The sequence below is a fragment of the Emydura macquarii genome, unplaced genomic scaffold (genome assembly GCF_026122565.2).
Source record: "Emydura macquarii macquarii isolate MOO-44397 ecotype Brisbane River unplaced genomic scaffold, CSIRO-AGI_Emac_v2 contig_2988, whole genome shotgun sequence".
NCBI classification, from domain to species: Eukaryota; Metazoa; Chordata; order Testudines; family Chelidae; genus Emydura; species Emydura macquarii.
In genome coordinates, this window is record NW_027133125.1 from 2866727 (window position 1) to 2886730 (window position 20004).

Below are 20004 nucleotides of genomic sequence, written 5' to 3' on the forward strand. Positions count from 1 at the left end.
AGTGCTTCTATGCAAGGGAGTGAGACCTGGCACGTCTCTGACAGTTTACGTAATATATACAGGCCATATTGTCCATCATGGCCCTCGTGTGCATGTCTTTGATCAGCAGAAGGAAGTGAACACACGCTTTTCTGACCACTCAGTTCGAGCAGGTTGATGTGGAGGCCTGTCTCTACTGGAGACTATTTGCCCTTCATTGTGCGCCCACTGAGATATGCACCCCATCCTATGAGGGATTCATTAGTGGTCAGGAGTAGAGATAGAGAAGACAAACTGGATTCCCATACACACATTTACTGGGTTCTTCCACCAGCCCAAGGATTGCTTGACCCTGGTGGCCATCCAGAGTAGTTTGCTTATGTTGTGTCTGTTCCACCTGTAAACTGAACCCAACCATGCTTAGAAGCATCTCGTGCATAGTCTGGCACAAGAAATAACCGATGTGCCCACAACCATGTGCCCTAGGAGCTGAAGGCAACATCTAGCCAAAATTTGGGGGCTGGATTGTACAGTCTCTATCAATGAGGAGAGACTGAGAAATCTGTGATGTGGGAGGAGTGCCTTCATCTGAATGGAGTTGAGGTCAGCTCCTATGAATTCATAGGATCATAGATTAGAGTTGGAAGAGACCTCAGGAGGTCATCTACTCCAGCACTCTGCACAGAATTCTTGCCTCCGTACTGGTGTTAAAGTCGACTTTTGTTTGTTGATCTGGAGGCCCAGATTCTGAAAAAAGTCCAGTATGGTCTGAGTGACTTGTTAGGCCTCTATGAAGGACCGTGCTCTGAGAAGGCAATCGTGCAGGTAAGGATAAATCATGATGCCTTGAGAGAATAAGTGAGCCGCCACTACAGAGAGGCCCTTGGAAATACTCTGGGGGCTGATGAGAGGCCAAAAGGGAGTACTCTGTATCAGTAGTGGTCTTGGCCTAGCATGAACCTGAGGTAACATCTGTGGCTTGGTTTGAAAGAGATGTGAAAATATGCTTCTTGAAAGTAGTGTGCCGAGAACCAGTCTCCTTTTTCAAACACTGGAATAATCATTGATAAAGTGACCATCTTGAATGTCTGAGCCTTGACAAACTTGCTGAAACCCCTCTTTTCTTCAGTATCAGGAAGTATCGAGAATAGAAGCCTCTGCCTCTTAGATGTGTGGGTGCCGGCTCTATGGCTTCTACGCTGAGGTGGTTTATCTCCTGACATAAGAGGCTCTCATGAGAAGGGTCCCTAAAGAGGGACATGGAAGGGTGTTTTGGAGGGGGGAAGAAATGGATGGACTATCCCTTTCGGATGATCTCCAGCACACATTTGTCAGAGGTTCTCTGTTCCCAGTTATGCTGCGGAACAAGCGAGATTATCTCCGAAGGGATGGGTGGGGTTTTCCAGTCTGAAGTGAGGAAAGTGTTCTGTGGGCACACAGACCCATCAAAATTGCCCATTCAAAGTGGAGGGCTGAGAGGAAGTTTGCTGAGATCCCAATCTCTTCCGCTCAGAGAACCTGGGTTTCTTCCTCTGGGGTTCATATGATCTCTGTGCATATTAAGATGGATGTTGGGATCAGCATTATGAGGGAGGCTTGAATGGTGGCTGAGGGATGTACTTTCTTTTATACCCAGGTGGATAGATCCCAAGAGATTGAAGAGTGGTCCTCAAATCTTTTAATGTGTGGAGAGAAGCATCTGTCTTTTCAGCAAATAATTTTGTCCCCTCAAAGGGGAGGTCCTCCACTGTTATTTGAACTCCGTGGGGAAGCCAAAGAGATGAAGGCCTGTCTCATCACAATGGCAGTCGAAACAGAGTGTGCCACCATGTCAGCTGCATCAAGTGCAGTGATGGAGAGATGTTTTTCACCATCAACTGGCCCTCATTAACCAAGGTTTTAAATTGATCCTTTTGAGAATCAGGGAGCTGTTCAATGAAAGAATTAAGTTCTGATAGTCAGACTTAGCCGACAAGTCTTGATGGTTCGCCACTCTTTATCGTAGGGTGGCCGAAGAGTAGGCCTTCCTGCCAAACAGGTCCAGGCACTTCCAGTCCCAGTCATAAGAGGTGGACTTAAAGTGGTGTTTGCAGCCTTTAGAGTTAACTGCATCCACAATTATTGAATTGGGAGACAGGTGTGAAAACAGGAATTCTGTATCCTTCGCTGGCACACAGTATTTCTTGTCCATCCTCTTACAACTTGGTGGGATGGATGCAGGGGTCTGCATGTCACTTTGGGAGGTGGGTGTTTCAGGCAGAGCCCCATTAATAGGGAGAGCCATTCTGGAGGAGGTGGAGGAATGTAGAATGTCCACCAGCTTGTGGTGTGACTCAGACACCTCCTGTAAAGATATTTGGAGTGTCACTGCCACCCTCTGTGCCAAGTCCTGGAATGGTTTAAAGTCATCCACCAGAGACGGCAAAAGGGGCATCACTGTCTCGTCTGGTGAGGACGACGAGAAGTGGGCTGGAGGAATGACTTGCTCCTCAACTTGGACCTCCAGTTCCTCCCTTGCCTACTTGGAGAGTTCAGAAACCCTCATGGCAGCAGGTGTAGGAGAGTACTTCCTCGACTATTGGTAGGCCACATTAGAGGTGATGGAGGTCTGTTGCCTTTGGGCCTGCCAGGGGTCTTAGTACAGCCACTGTAGTGGCAAAGGGCCTGGTGATTGGCACTGTAGTAAGAAGTGAGAGCTTAAGGCCTGTAAAACAGGCTAAGGCCTAAATGGAAAAAGCCGAGTGAACAGAAGTATAAGGGGTTGCCCAAACCAGGAAGGCTGTGAATCACAGGGGTGGTATCCCCAGTGTCCATAGTGAAGCTGGGCTCTGTATGGTGGATGAGAAGTTCATTGGGAAAATAGGTCCTCTTGCTTGCTTTCTGATTCCGACAACGAAAAAGGCGTTGCATGGCAGAAGGCTGTCGATGAGCCAAGGGCACCAGATGAACTCACAGAGATGAGTCCGGTGCTTTGGACACTGAAAGATCCATTGTGCACCAGAAATCTGTCTGTGCAGAGGACGTCTGTACCGGCGGAGCTGTCAGAATTAAGAGGCTTGTGCCAACAGTGTTAGAGACGCGGACCTGAGAGCAGGATCCATCGGTGCCTGGCGTATCATCAGCAATACAGATATTCATGACCATACCAAAGGAGCCTTCCCTGGGGCGGATCTTCTATGTTTCTCAAATCCCCGTGGTACTGATGATTCTTTGCCTGTACAAATCAGGTCTTTACGCATTCCGACTTGCCCTGTTGGTTTGGTATTATTCTCCTACCCACTACAACTTGATGGAGGATAGAAAACCTTGACCCCTGTCCACCTGATATGGTAAGTAAAACTTTTGACGTACTTATTTTAACCATGTCCCATTAAGATAAACATAGTTGTACCCAAGGAGAACCATGGAAATGTGTTTATTAGAAATACAGAATTAAAATAAGTCTCAAAACTTTCCTTTAAAGGTTGGTCTATTGTAACAAATAGAGCGTTCAGGAGACATTGCTTGGTTTCCCTCTGTTTTCAGTGTGGCATACGTGGATTCTTCTTTGAGTAGTGTCCCTACTGGGGCTCCACTGAATGATGTCTCGGAGAATAAACAGGAGAACCCCGTGCTGAAATCTGAGTTGGAAGAGTCATCCTCAACATAATCCGGAGGAGGTAATAATTGTTCACCCTCGATGGTTGAAGTCGGTAAACAAGGGGGTCTCAATGAAAAAAACGTGGAGTCAGCAAGAAAGAGGTTCTCTGTGCAGACAGCTGCCTGGTACCAGTATTCAGTAGGTCGACCCTGGTGCGCAGGGCAACAAGGCCTAGTGGCTGGAGTCAGTAAAATGGCCCTTTCAGTAAGGGCAGGATGGCCTAATGGCCAGAGTCAATAAAGTCACCCCCCTCTGTGGGTGAATGTGGCCTATTGGCGTGTTGGGGAAGTGGAGTGCCACCTACGGGGTGTATGGCGCCTGAGCTTGGGGGAGGGGGGTCGGGCCCTCCCTGCTCCTCCAAGCCCCAGCCCAGGGCCCTAGCAGTGGCGAGGGTCCTCGCCACCGAGTCAGCAAGGATCCTCTCGAAACACGCTGATCAGTTCTCTGATTCTCCAACCGTAGCAATGGTTAAGTCCCCTGGGTGGGCTACTTCTTACCGTCTTCTGTGGGGATTATCCAAAATTCCCCAGGGCAGAAGTTCAGAATCACCCCTCAATCAGGGAAAATGAACAAAACGGGAACAACAAACTGTTAATTAAACTAAAATTATACTAAAAACTAAGTGAGTAAAGTGGGCATGATCAATGCTCTGCATCAGGTGGTTGAGAATGAAGTAAGGGCAGTTTGCCTGAGCAGCCCTATATGTCCTTGATTTGGGGCACAAGAATGAGTAGGGCCAGTGCATGGGCCGAACAGGTACTGCTCCTGAAAATCTCCAATCAGAAGCACATGGAAGCACACACAGATCCGAAGTGGAGCCTCCATGGGGACACTACCACGTGTGATGGGGTATCCATCCACACAAGGCCTGAAGGGGTTAATTAGGCCAATTAAGCTTAGGCTGCACCTGGAGGAAACATAAGGTGTGCTAGGGCCTAACTGCAGATGAAGTCCAGCTGAGGGGAGGAGCTGGGCAGGTCTATATAGAGAGGAAGTTGGTAGGCTGCAACCCTGCAAGAGAGGAAACCAACTGTTTCACTCCCTAATACAAGGGAGAAGAGCAGGAAGCTGCATGAACAGAGTAGGAAGCTATCCAGGGAACAAGCAGTAAGGGCTGGGAGAGTAAAAGGCCAGAGCTGCTGGGTTGAGGGTCCCTGGACTGGAAGCTGGTGTAGAGGGTCAGCGTTCCCCTACTAGCCACTGTGGGAATAGCACAGACCAGGCAGAGGGGACAGTTTGCCTCAACGGGCTTGCGATACTCCAAAAGCGGGGAGAATTTTAATTTACTTGGCCGGAGGGCTAAACTATGAAGAGGAAAGCACTGCAGCTCCAGGAGCATAAGAGGCTCTGGAGCGAGTGAAGGAAATGACTGAGTAACTGCAGAAAGGGGCATCCAACCAGGTGGCAACTAATTCCCCAGATGAGCCACAAGGAGGCACCGCCAAGCAGTGAGTAGAGCAGACCCTGTCACACCAAGTTTTATTTGAAGCATTTCATTGCAAAGTTGAAGGCATTATTGCAGCCTGACAGTTCTGAACATTCCTTTATTGTGTTACATCTGACACTAGTGCTTATGTATCATTCCTTATAATGGAGGAGCATGCTAGACCACTGTATCTGATAAAAATAAGAAACCTAAGTTTTAGCTTGAGGACACTAAACTCAATTTATTTAACATCCAATACATATTATAATTTGACAAAATCTCTGTACTCACAAATGTCAGTGTGTGCAAAAACATCATCAGCATGAGAAACACTATATCTAGAGCCCTACACAGATACAAAATTTGTATCCACATCCGATCCACAAAAATGATCTGTGGATATAAAGCAGATATCCGCAGATTTGCAGGGCTCTAACTATATTCTTAAATAATGCTGGTTCATTCATTTTTTAAAAGTATCAGATCAGAACAAAAACTTGCACAAAAATGAATTATATCATAATTCCCAGGCAAAGAATACACAAATAGAGTTATGGTTCAGAGCACATGAGTATTTTAGGTTAAAACTGGGACAGTGTAATTATTCCAAAAACTTAAGCTTTATAAACCCAAAAAGATTCATTAACATTAAACATAAAAAAAAAATCCAAAAATTTTGAGGTACAGAAATGCATGGTTAGGACACCTAGACAACCTTAAGTTAACACCATCCTGTAGTGAAACTAAGCAACAACTATGTTTATGATTAAAACATTTGAGTGTTTGTAGTCCCAGTTTAGATTAAAATCATTTTTAAAGAAAGAATTTTCCCTCTCATGGTGTCATTACAGGGTAAAGTGAATGTTCTGTCCCCTAACAGCTCATTTCCATACTTCAACATATTCTGTTTTCTTTTAATTTTATTCCATACCCAAAGAGGAAGCGCAGTAATTCTGGCAACAATTTGATATCTGTTTCATACATAATCTAGTTGAATCCCTGCTTTAAGTGCAAACATCAATTCAAATTTAACTATCAAAGCCATGACATGAACCTTCATAATAAAAAGTAATGATAATTACATAAATGGTCTTGTTCTTTTCACCAAAAATTAAGCCACAGTAACAATTTAACTGGATTCTACTTATATGTAACTTACCCATCATGGCAGCCAGCCTGAAAACCTGAACTTCAGAGAAATGACTGTCCCATTAGCATTCTTTTATTCTCTAAAGAGAAGAACAATTAAAAAACACATAAGTACTGAAAAGCTGAGAGTGAAGATTTAAAGTATAAAAAAAATCCACATACAAGTATTTTCACTAATTCCTATATTTCTTGCGGGTTTTAAACCACATATGCCTGAAACTCTGAACATTTTCACTTAGAGGCATTTATTACAAAACATCTACAGCTACAATTTAAAGACCAAATTATGAATCTTCATCTCAATAGTTATTTCTACCTCAAAATATGGATGTGAAAGCTGAAAATCTACAAAGGTATAGACAGATGTATAAATGCCTATGACAGCAAATGCCTTAGGAAAATACTAGATATTAAATGGAGTGAATTTATAACAAATGCCAAGATTTTGTTGATGGTTCAACAACTCATCTCCAAAGTTCTCCCAGCAGAAGAATTCTTCTGCTGGAAGAATTTGAATGATACTTCACAAGAGGAAGCTCAGCATTTTCTTCCTCTTGGATCCCCTTTCCCATAAGACGGAACAATATGCTCCTCAATACAGTGTTATAACCAAGACTTTAGACAAAAAAAAAAAGAGTCAAGAAATTCAGATTTATGGTTCACCTTAATTTGGTCCTCACTGCAAAAATGTAATATTTTCATAACTTATTTTTTAGCATGTGCAATGTGCAAAATTGCAGATATGTGACTATACAGATGCATATGTTTGAAGTCACAGCCATAATGAAGTATTTGCATTTAATTTTTCAGTTTATTTTAAAGACATTTACATACAACTTATAAGGAAAAAATACAAATGGTCATTTAATTTAGACACATCTAGTCAAAGGCACTCAGACAAATGAATTATGATGGCAACAGAACTCAGCCAAATCTTAGTCCTTCTCACTCATGAAGAGAAAATCATCCTAAAAACATATAGGACTGCCTTTGATTCTTAACAGTTGGAAAAGTTCCAGGTCAAATATTTACATACACATTTACATACACTGTACATTCAGAATCCCTACGTCTCCTTACAGCCATGCAGAGAAGCTATACTGAAAGTTAAGATAAGATAAAAACAAATACTACGCTTGATCTTAGCCACCATAGGCAGTACTCGAAACAAACCCCCCTCAAAAAAAAAAAGAGTGGAGGCAAAGTATACGGCTTCTGTTTAAATGTATAATTATCACATCTTAAACCACCCTAGGATCCTAAGAAAATCAGAAAAAGCACACTTCCTAATTGAGCTGCCAGACTGAGTACCATAGGCAAGGATTGTCTTTTTGATCTGTGTTTGTAGATCACTTAGCACAAGAACCGTGTCCCGTTCTTAGGTGCCACAGTAATACAAATAAAATAGTAACAGACTTCAATCCTGCAAGCAGAATTGGCAAGCACAGATAGATTCTTAAGCATAGAATCACAGAATCCGTAGGACTGGCAGAGACCTCGAGAGGTCTTCTAGTCCAGTCCCCTGCACGAGGCAGGATCAAGCCTCCCATTAACTTCAATGACATGCATACATGACATGCACATGTGCAGTAGTTTATGTTACAGGATCAAGCCCATAAAAAGACTGAAACAGCCACACATTTTTCCTTTTAATTTATTAAAACATCTGGCAACATTTAAGGAATGAAATTTTATCTCTTTAAACAAAAAGAAAAATTTTAAAATAGGAAATGTCTACACAAACTGAAAATAGCTAGCTTTCGTACAACTGTCTCCCTTTAAATCTGAAACACAGAGGGACCGTGTACTTAAGACAACGGAGAAGGTAATCACTCCCTAGGTGTCATTTGCCCTAGTAGCAAAAGAATATGGTCACTGCAAAGAGTGGTGGTAAGGAGTTCTATAGGGAATTGCCCATAGATCCGCTCTGCTAAAGCAAGTATCACAATAGCATAGGCTCTAGAAAGAGAATGGGGAGTGTAAGTGGGGGTCTTTACAAACTATAAGGCTACTGAAAGGGGGTGGGAAGAATAAACTATGATCTTTTAACTATTTATAGCTATTAAAATTTACCCTCCTAATTTAGAGATTAAAACATGCAGCTCAGCAAAATCTGGTAAGAATCCTTGAAATTGTAAAGGTAAACATACTTGTATCTTCTTTGTCCATATATATATTCCACTTTTGGTACATATGCACCCTATGCATTCAAGATCAGAATCTCTTGGCCAGCGGCATCCATTGGTGTCCATACTCTCCAAGAGCATAAAGGGCATAGAGGAGCTAACTCACCCCTCAGTTCCTTCACCAGTACAGAATCTAGGAGTTATAAGACTCTGTAGAAGTGGGCATGGAGAGTGTGTTTTCCATATATGTTCCACAATCCATCCCTGTAAAGTAAGTAACTTTTCTTTGAGTGCTTGTCCACAGACATTCCAGTCTTCATGATGCACAAGCAGTAAACTTGTAAAACAGCTCTGCCAAAGGAGACATTCAATCTAGATACTCCTATCAGTGAACAGTGTTTTGATAACGTATGAATTGATCCCCCAAGTAACTGCTATACTGAGATGGGAACAATTCTAAAAGAAACCATCTGAGTTCAAGTGGAATAAACCCTGACTTGACCTGGTGGATCTAAACTAGCTAACTGATAACATATGTTAATATAACCTCAGACCCACTTACAAAGACTTTGAGATGAAACGGCTTGGCCCTTCATTCTCTCCACAAAGGTAGCAAACAATATGGGTGAAATACTGAATACTTAATTCTATCCAGGTAAAGAGAAAGGGCCTTGCGTACATCTGAAGAGCAGAGTCTAGATTCCTGTTGATTGGAGTGGGGCTTGGGTAATAACACTGGTAGATGAATCATCTGGTTTAAGATAAAGTCAGACACCACCTTCAGTAGAAATTTTGGATGAGGCCTAAGCATTACCTTGGTTTTGTGGGTATAGGGAGGCTGCCATGAGTCCCTGCAATTCCCTGATCCTACAGACTGGTCACGGCCACTAAAAAGTCTGTCTTCATGGAAAGACAGTGTAAGGAATATGATGTCAGGACTCAAAGGGAGGACACATCAACCCACCCAAGTTCACATTGAGATCCCAGGAGGGTGGGAGTTCCCACACTGGTGGGAATACATGTATTAGTCCCTTAAGAAATCCAGCCACTATAGGAGGGGATTCTGAACAGAAGGATGATGCGTTGATAGAGCTGCCAGGTGCACCTTACAGAACTATAAAAAGCCCTGATCTTTTTAATAACATTAAGTAGTCCAAATGTTTAGGAATATTCGATGCTGTTGGAGAAATATGATGTTGCTCTGTCAATAGGGAGAACTTTTCCACTTTGCTGCGTAAGTGTACCTTGTAGAGTCCTTTCTATTTTATATGAGAATCTTTTGGACATCTCTAGAACAAGCTCTTTCCATGGTTGTCAACATCCAGGCTGTGAGAATTATGAAGGCCAGCTTTGGATGCTAGATGTTCTTGTTGCTCACGGAGACAACATCTGGGTTCACTGACAATGTTACTGGAGGCTAAACTGAAAGTCTCATGAAGGCTGGGTACCAGAATTGCCTGGGCCAAGCTGGTGCTATCAGATCATTACAGCAGTCTCATATGAGTTTCCAAGAATGGAATATATATATGGACAACACATTTTAAAGAACTAGTTACTGTAAGGTAAATATATATATTTTTAAACATGTAGCACATCAACTGCACTTGAAATTTGTCACTATTTTTGTATTAAGATTCTCAGCACTTATAGAAGATGGTGTTAAACAGTCTCTGAATGCAGACTTAGCATCCACAAATGCTGCAACAGCAGAATATGCTTAATGTCATTTTAAAAGCTTATACTAAAGGGGGAAACATATTCGAAGTTCAACCTGGCATTCCTAAAATACAAACCAAGATGAGTCCCTGAACACACAATCGTGTATTTTATCACACGCCCACCCATTATGGAGGCGCAAGAAATTAAACCAAAGATAGAGAGGCACCGACAACTTAAAAAACACATTTGTATCAGAACATTTATCTTCCTCCCAAAGACACCCATGATTATTGTAGCAAAGATCAGAGAAAACACCTTTACTTTCAGTTTAACTGTGCATTTGTCGATACTTTGTTTCACCATTTCTCCTGTGGAATTAGTTTCCCTTGTTCATCACGTGACTGGTCTTTGAATACCAAAAGAGGAAAAAGGCATATAACTTTTACCAATAAGAAATTGTTATAGTAAAACCACAAAAGTTGGTGTGATGACTTAAAAGTACATGGAATATTTTTAACAAAAATTCAAAGTGGTTTCTAATTACTAGTGTCCCTTTTACAAGAGCCTACCAATCTGAAGCAATAATTAGTTCTATTCTATTCAGGTTTTGACACCATGCCCATCACCAAGACAAGATTAAGATATAGCCCACACCTAGCATTCCAGTGTTATCAAAATCTCCGCTTTCATTTTCTAAAAAAGTAAGTTTGTAGTCCTGATAGTTGTGAAGAAACACTTGCAAACAACATAACGAACACAATGATGTCTTTCCAAGTCTACTGAGAGCCTAAAACAATAGCTTTGAGTGTTGTGATCTTCCCCCATGCCCCTCAATGGGGTGTTAGCTCCAAGACCTACTGCTCAAAGTATGAGGGGGGCAGGGGTCCGTCCAACCCACACCACTCTAGTAGAGGACTTTGTGGTCTGGTCTACACTGGTGAACGAGGAGGAAGCTGAGGAGGAAGTTGAGAGCAGGGTGCAGGGTGTCCGTTATTCCTGACCCCCGAGCAGTCCAGCAGCACACAGGACAGCACAAATGATCCCAGGGAAGGCACATCTGGTGAATATTCTCTCTTATTAGCATTTCTGTCCTTGTACTTTTTGGGGAAGGGCGGGGGCACGAAGGGGATCTCAGGTGTTTCGTTGACTGTACTGGGTGGTTACCCAGGGATAATATTTTTTATGTGATGAGAAATGCTACGTTTATCATCAATTGATATCTCATGGAAAATGTAATGTATGCATGTAATGCATCATGGCTTCATGTGTTTTAAACATAGCCTCCACCACCACCACGCTGTCCACAGTTCCTCTCTGTGAGTTTAAAATACAAGCAGAGGGAATGAATCAGATGCTACATTGTATCAAGGGAACCATTTGCAACATTTTTACTGGTAACATTATATACATTGTTTCTCTGTAATCATTTGCTACATTTTTTCAGGGGATCATTATCTACATTGTTACATTTGTTTCATTTTCTTCACTATCCTAACTGTGGCTACCTTGTTACTTTTCTTTCATCTGTAGACACCTCCACTGGACCAACCCTTAAGAAATGCTGTGGACAGACTGTCTCTGATTAGGAAGAGGGGGAAAAAAAAGCAGACAACATGCTTGCGGAGCTCATGAATGCCTCAGCAACCACAGAGACCGAGCACAGAGCGTAGAGGCTGACCTTGCCACAGAACATGGACATGGACAGGGAGAGTCGGTGAGAAATGATGGAGCATGATTGCAGCAACACGCAGGAAATGCTGCGAATCATGCGGGACCAAGAAGACCTGCTCTGGTGACTTGTGGAGCTTCAGGAGGAGCGGAGGCAGGACAAAGTCCTGCTGCAGCCCCTCCATAATGTTCCTCAACCAAGGGCTTTGCCGCCCTCCCCCTCCCCCTCCCCCTCCCCCGCCCCCAAGAGCTCTCAGAGGAGATTGTCCAGGATGCAGTACATGCTCTCCTCCACCCTGGTGGAGGCGAGCAGAAAGCAGCGGTGGACATGCTGATAGCTGGCCAGCAAGCTACCATCCCACCCCTAGATACAGTGACTGGACACCCCTCCCATGACTTGAATGTTCAGAAATAAAGTTTTGCATCATTTCAACACATTTCTTTATTAAATCATATCTTGTGTAGGAGGGATTTGGTGGGCACAGATATTGTTGGGGGGAAGGGGAGTGTACACCAAAAGCAAACAACATACAGGAACAGAAATCAGTCCTGCATCTCATTGCAGAACCTGGTTTTCAAAGCTTCCCTAATGCAAAGCACTCTGCAGTTAGCTCTCAGCGTAGTGCTGGCATCTGGCTGCTCATAATTGGCAGCCAGTCTTTCTGCCTCCACACAGCCCAACCCTGAGGGAACCACTCACCCCATGATCGCAGGGAGTTTAAAAAAACAAAAAAACAAAAAAAACAGTGCGAAAACACTTTTCCTGTTTGTTTGGGGGTAAGATGGGGGGAAGCAGCATTGCATCCTGGGATGAAGACACTCGTCCCAACATCCCCCGTGGCTAGTTACACTGTGGGATTGCTACCCACACTGCACTGCTTTCTAATTCGAATTAAGGCTGGTCAGTGTGAACACAAGAGACCAGTGCAAACACTGTAGTGTGTACACTCTGCTGCGATTTCTAAAAATTGCCTGCTGAAAGTCAGATTAAATAAAGTTGACTTCCCGCAGCAGTGTAGACATAGCCTGTGTGTCTGGCAAGAGGGGAAAGAGTGCAGGAGGCCTGTCTTGGTCCACCCATCCAAGCAGATACACCCTAAATACTGGGTGGAGCTCCCTGCTGGCACCCTGCCTCTCCATGGTGGGAGAAAGGACACCTTCTTCAGCCCCTACTGCTTCCAAGGAGAAGAAGTTCCTGTTGCTGCTGCTCTTGATGGAAGAAGGGGCTCATGTTTCTGCCTCTCTGGGAGATGAGATGGACCACCATGACTCCAAGTGGGGAAAAGACCATAGGGGCATAAATATGCAGGTCTCCTGTTACAAGTTGCCAAGGGGCCTGGATTGCCTTTATTCAACTCTACCCATTGGTATCTCATCACCTTCTAGGAGTTCATTAAGTGATATGATTACCATGTATGGTTCTCTCCTTTCCTCCCAGATGGAAAATTACATCAGAATTTTTTTTATATCTCATGTACAATGTGATATTTGTAGTAATGCTTGGATGCTGCAGGATTCTGTTCCACAATCTTGGTGGAATCCCATAAAAGCTCTCTGTCAATGTCATATTGTTCTTAAAACAAACTTTTTTGCTCACTATTTGTTTCAGTTGCCCTGAAATGGAAACTTGGTTCTGTTAATAAATATCATCTATTTGAATTAGTTGTCTAATTTTATTATATTTAAGCACCAAAATGTTCTATACTTGCTGCTGAAATGCTATATTTTCCTGTCAACTGTGCAGCCAAATTAATCCCTCCATATACTTTAAAAAAAACCTGATTACACCCATCTCTGATGCTTTTATTGTTGAAAAGGTATTAGGAGGATCTGAAATAGGAAGAACTGGGAGTAAAGAGACAAAGGACTCGGAAGAGCATAAGAAGCAAGAGAGGAAGAAAGACAAGTTAAGAAATGAAGTTGAGATGAGATTACAGCAAGACCTTGAAGACAAGGACAAGCAGTGTGCATTTGATGGAATAAAAGAAAGGACACGTATGCAGGGATTTCAAGGTATGTGTGTTGTGGTAAGAGTGGCAGGCAAAGAAGAAAAACTAGCAAAAGCATTTTGGTTAGATTAGAAAAGGGTAAAGAAAGGATATGTAAGAATGCCAGAATAGATTACACTGGTCAAAGCAAGAGGTGGATAACTAAGGTTTGGAAAAGGATTGTGGGCAAAGTGGTGTAAAGATCTTTAGTGTAAATGAGAATTACAGTGTGAATTGCAGAAAAGCTTTCCTTTTCTGTCTGACAGATGAGTGAATATTTTGCTTCTTCCAAAAGCTCTCTGCCTCAATATTTTGTAGCAACTAACAATCATCTTGCACGCAAATCAGCCTGCCACAAGGCTTTCATGACAGGTGCTTTCTCGTTAGTGGATTGGAGGCCATTAAAACTTGCATCCATGTTTCCAAAACCAAAGATGAAATTATAGATTTTACCATAATTTAATCTCTCTTGCACACGAGTTAGACTTTAATACAATTGTCCATGCTCAAATGATTCCAGGAAAGCATCTGCATGTTTTTAAAGCTGCTGGTAAGCTTCAGTTTCTCCCTGACAAAGTTTCAATTTTCTTGTCTACTGGTTCTTTTGGAAAGAAGTCCCTGGATGAAAGAATCTGTGTACTTCACAACCAATATTACATTTATCACTCTGCCTAGAGTGAAAATGTGATTTGGCTTTTTAAAAGATTTTTCCAGAATCATGATTTGTCTGGTTAGCCACTCTTGTTTGGAAAATTCTCATTCTGCTTAATTTCTATTGCTGACAATATAGAAATAGAGAACTATTGTCTATAAGTGAAGGAATATATTTACAAAATGTTTCCTTTTCCTGCACCTGTTTGAAGTCTTAATGAGCTTGCTAAGCACAGTGCCAATATAGCCCCAAGATATTCCATTCCATATTATCTGAAAAGCCTTCTCGTTGGAGAGAACTCCTTCCTCTGTAGAAGAGGAACTGTTGGGATGCACCTTCACTGCAGAGGTAAGTTGAGCTATCTACTGTCAAGATAGCCTTGCTCAAATAAAAGCAGCCACACTGCAAAGTAGCACTTGAACTGCTGCGTTCACACACAGGTGCTGTACTCGCTTGTGTGTTCTTTAAGCTACACTAAACTGAGCTGCTGTATGAATTCTTTTCCAGTGAACTGTGGGGAGACTCCTCTCTTTCCTTTTTGGGCACACTGAGGGAGACTTTGGAAACGCATTTGAAGTATAGTGGCACTCAAGTGGAGCTAGCCTGCATCTACACTGCAGAGTGCTTGTGTTAGTAGCTGACGGGTTGTGCTAACAAGCTTTAGCCTGTACCATCTGATGGGTCAGTCAGGTCAAGTACCATCAGACTCGAGTTAAGAGTCTGTGTGAGTTGAGAGGACTTGTTAGGGACTATGCTCACGTTAACCTTGCAGTGAAGACAACCCTGCACACAGGAAAGTGTCCGTGCCTACTTCCCTTTAGTTTGTGAAGTAATTTCTCCTCTTACTTTAAGGGATGCTAGAGTCCCTCTACATTAGCTTACATGAGAACTTTTTTTCAATTTCAGTTGCTGGAGATATCCAATTTTGTCCTCATTTTCTTCATTTGTCACTGATAGTGCTTTTCATTTTAACATACACACCAGGCCAGCTTCTTTTCCTAGGATATCATGCAGCCAACTCAACAGCAGTGGGGTAGACTGACAAATTCCAAGATCAGTAGGGGCCATTTTGATCATCTAAGTTGACCTCTTGTATAACATAGGCCATAGAACATCTCCAAAATAATTCCTAGAGCATATCTACTAGTAAAATATTCAATCTTGATTTAAAAATTGTCTGTGATGGAGAATCCATCACAATTCTTGGTAAGCTGTTCCAATCGTTAATTACTCTCACTGTTAAAAACGCAGGCCTTATTTCCAGTCTGAATTTGTCTAGCTTCAACTTCCAGCCACTGGATCATGTTATACCTTTCTCTGTTAGACTGAAGAGCCCAGTATTAAATATTTGTACCCCATCTATATACTTGTAGTCTGTAATCAAGACATCCCTTAACCATCTGGTTGTTAAACTAAATAGATAGAGTTTATCACCATAAGGCATGTTTTCTAATCTTTTAATCAGTGGGTCTTCTCTAAACCCCCTCCAGTTTACCAACATCCTCTTGAATAGCGAACACCAGACCAGGACACGGTATTCCAGAAGCAGTCACACCAGTGCCACATCTAAAGGTAAAATAACCTCTCTACTCCTACTCAAGACTCCCCAATGTATATATCCAAAGATCACTTGTCCAAAAGGGCTAATAACTGCACACTGGGAGTTTATATTCAGCTGCACTCATCACGACCCCCCAACTCTTTTTTAGAGTCACTAATTCCCAGGATAGAGTCCCTAATCAAGTAACTATGGCCTGCACTTTTTGTTCCTAACTGTATATATTTACATTTGGCCATATTAAATCACATATTCTTTGTCTGAACTCAGCTTACCAAGCGATCCATATCACATTGAGTCAGTGACCTGTCCTCATTATTTATCACTCTCCCAATTTTTGTGTTCTTATTATCTTACATTTTCTTCCAGGCCATTAATAAAAATGTTAAATAGCATAGGGCCAAGAACTGATCCCTGTGGGACCACACTGCAAACATCGGTTTGATGACTATTTCCCATTTACAATTTCATTTTGAGAACTATTAGTAAGCCATCTTTTAATCCATTTAATCTGTGCCATGTTAATTTTACATCATTCTAGTTTTTATAAATCCAATTTATTCAATACCAAGTCAAATGTCTTACATAAGTCTATTACACCAACACTATTACTATCATCAACCACACTTGTAATGTCATAAAAAAAGATACTAAGTTAGTTTGATAGGATCTATTTTCCATAAGCCCATGTTGAGATGCATAAATCATATTACTCTCCTTTAATTATTTATTAATTAAGTCCCATATCAGCTGCTCCATTTTCTTGCTTGAGATCGATGTCAGACCGAAAGGCCTCTAACATTAGCTTTCTTACAGTCTTCTGGAACTTCCCTTATCAATTTTCTGTGATTCCTAGCTTCAGATTTATATTAATTACTATCAACTTCTCCTGTCTTTCATTTGTTATTTATATATAGATATAGATATAATTTGCCTTCATTTTCCCCTCTAAACCTGTTTTTTTGTTATTGTTTTAACCAATATAGCCTTCCTCCTCAATTGTGGCTTTTTGGGCATCAAGTAAAGTGTTCTTAAACAATTCCCAATTATCATTCACATTTTTCTGATTAAGTGTTCCATCCCAGCTAATACGGCTCAATTGTTTTCAGCTTTGTGAAATTGACATTTTTAAAGAAGCAAGTATCTCTCTCTCTCTCTCACTGGTCTGGACTTTATTCTATTTCCACATTACCAATGTGATCAAGTATTTCGAAGTTTGAATTCTAACATTTGTGGCAGAAGTGAGAATGTTTTCATTTACTCTTTCTGTTGTTTATACTTGATAAAATTACAAATTCAATCTAGTTCCAACATTGTTCTTGGCTCTGATTTACAAGCAAGGTTTCTGCATAAGTACTGCCAGACCTCAGAATTCTCTAGGGAAAGGAATTCTTATTGTATGTCCAAGTATGACATGATCTATTTTTCTGTGTCCACCACTGTCTACAAAACAGAGATGTTTCCCATTCGGTGCCTGCAGAGGGCAACATACTTTATTTTCTTAGTTTGGACTTTTGCTTTCTTAATTTCTGCTGTATTTGAGGGTCATCCAACAGCATGCAGATCTTCTACTACAGGGCCTTAAAGGAAATATTTAATGGGTTTTTGATCTTTACTTCTACTAAAATCTTGCTAGATTACTATGTTAAGATCCCGCCCCCTTTTTTTTTTTTTTTTTTTTTTTTTAAACACTGTTGCTGGGGTGGTTGTTTTTTTAAAGGCAGTCCAAACTAAGGTCCATTAGGTCATCTAAACATAAGGTCTTTTGGTGATCTTGGGAGGTCTTCTGCTGAAACCTATTCTGGATGGCACTGCCACCAGTTCAATTTCTAGCTCAACCTTGTTACTGAAGAGCCAACCTATATTCTGTGGTTTGGTAAATATGATATAATGAAAACTCAGTATTTTTGTTACAGAAGTTTAAAAACATTAATTTTATTTCTTCAAGAATCCAGAGCTAAGACTTTTTAAAAACAAGCATCCTAACAGTCTATTATAAGTCATACGCCATGAAGTGTATGTACAAGATATTTCTGTCATTTATATTACAGTAGAACTCAAAGACACCAATCAGAACTGAGACCTAACGGCACTAAATACTGTACAAACAGAGTAAATACACTTCAATAGTCATTTTCAGTTTTAGAAGTATCACTGATTACAGCATATTCCCCATTCTTAAAATATGGCATAGCACTAGAAGTTGTAATTCTTCTAAAGTCAGAATGAACTAAATTCACCTACTTACTGAAAAGGCAACTCCTGCCCCCAAAGAGCTTACAATCTATTAACATTAATTTATAAGTAATAAGAATTCATATAAATTAAAAGTGAGATCTGGCTCCCTATACACATTTAGTGCTATCTGCAATTAGGACAAACATGTTCCACTATCATCATTTGAGTATGAATCCATTTTGCTCGAGGATTGAGCTACAGCTCCATACGCACCTGAGTCTCAAGTACAGGGAGTGCACTTCAATGTCCAATATCTAGAATTTTACAATTATTCTTTTAAAAGCTTAAGTTCTCTGACACGATGGGTTGAAAGTCCACCATTCTGGGGAAGAAAGCAAGCCAGAAATATGAATTCTTTGTACATGTTACCTGTGAAGAATACTCCAAGAGTTCTTGGAAAGCCTTAGAACCATTTATAGTCGTTAGTACTGACAACACAATTGTTTAATCTGGAGATGAAGATGAAAAAAATCATTGTGGAGATGATTCTGTCAGGTGCGCCACCTCTTCCTCTTCGCTCAATTGCAGTGTTTCTGAAGTAATTTATCTTGAAAGCAAAAGGGCAGATACCTGAAGACCTCACTGAGGAGATTTATCACCATGTCATGAGGGAGGTGCAGATGGATGACTTGATGTTCTGGAATGATGAAGATAAGGCAATATGGCCAGGATTGATACCCACATGAATAAGGCATATTGGGCTAGGTGGTAGTGTTCACGGAGCAAAGGTTTCTCATGCAGGATTTCTAAATGATGTAGTACAAAATGAGCTCTTCTTCAGATCTCAACTACTGGGAGATTAAGAATGGCTGACAGGATGGATCACTTAATGATTACCTGTTCTATTATTCCCTCTGATGCACCTGGCATTGGCCACTGTTGGAAGACAGGCTATTGGGCTAGATGGACCATTGGTCTGACACAATATGCCATTCTTATGTACTGCTGGATGGAACCTGTGTAAGCAGTGGCTATTACGGTGATGGGTCTGTAGTGGAGGCAGCGAATGAGGAGACAGAAGAAAACTCCAATAGAGGAACTGTCCTTGGGCATGTTATTTTTTTAGTGAAAGAATCGCTTAGGTCATTATAGATTGTCCCAGTGACCACCAGGACCCTGGGTTCAAGCTCCAGCGGAGATTTAGATGTGCCGATAATTGGAGACATGTCCAGGGGAGATTCTGGCTACATGTTTTTGATCTCAGATGAGTGGTAAAAGGTACCACCAGTTGAGTTCCAGCATCAGCAAATTCAGTGCCAAACCACCTAACACCAGTTCAGACAGCAACAGTACAATAAGCATCACCATTTTCACAGTTGGCAATGAATGCACTAGTGCCACATATGTTGAGACTGATGCCAAGTGATTCAGTGCTGAAGCAGATTGTGAAGGTGGTATGTTGAGTTAGTCAGTGCCAGAGTTTGCTGTTTTGGTGTCGCATTTGCATGTGGTGCCGATTGGAACAATACCACTTAGCTAATTCTCTTGCTGCCTGTTTCTCTATGCCACGAGATGACTTGCACAGTGCTTCGTCCTCCTGTGGGAAGCTAGGGTGTCTGACTGCTCCAGCAGTGCATGACTCAGATGTAGAGCTTTTAGTAGAAGGCTGAGGTCTTTATGATCCTCTGGCACCCGGAGTCATCTCTCTTGATGGAGCACTGAAAGTCTGACTTGACCCAGAAGAGGCTCGGATCTCCTGCCCTTGAGGCACTTCTGAGTCAGTCTTTGAAATTATTTCTCATGGAGAAATTCATGTCTTGACTCCCTTGCCTTCTGTGTGCATTTTTTGAAAGATTTACAACTTGCACACTTAGACATGATATGGCTCTCACTTAAACAATTAAGACATATGTCTTGTCCATCATTTATGGCAATTGTCCATCTAGAGGAGGGGTAAGATTTAAATCGCAGGGACCAAGAC

General features: G+C 41.6%; 1 protein-coding gene across 1 annotated transcript in view; it reads right to left on the reverse strand.

Moving 5' to 3' along the window:
• MAP3K2 (mitogen-activated protein kinase kinase kinase 2) overlaps positions 1 to 20004 on the reverse strand; it is a 93605-nt gene that overhangs the window by 57283 nt on the left and 16318 nt on the right. Inside the window, exon 2 of the mRNA XM_067570055.1 lies at positions 6205 to 6274. Coding sequence (XP_067426156.1) covers positions 6205 to 6211 — 7 coding nt within the window. The 5' untranslated portion in view covers positions 6212 to 6274. The remainder of the gene's footprint in view (positions 1 to 6204; positions 6275 to 20004) is intronic.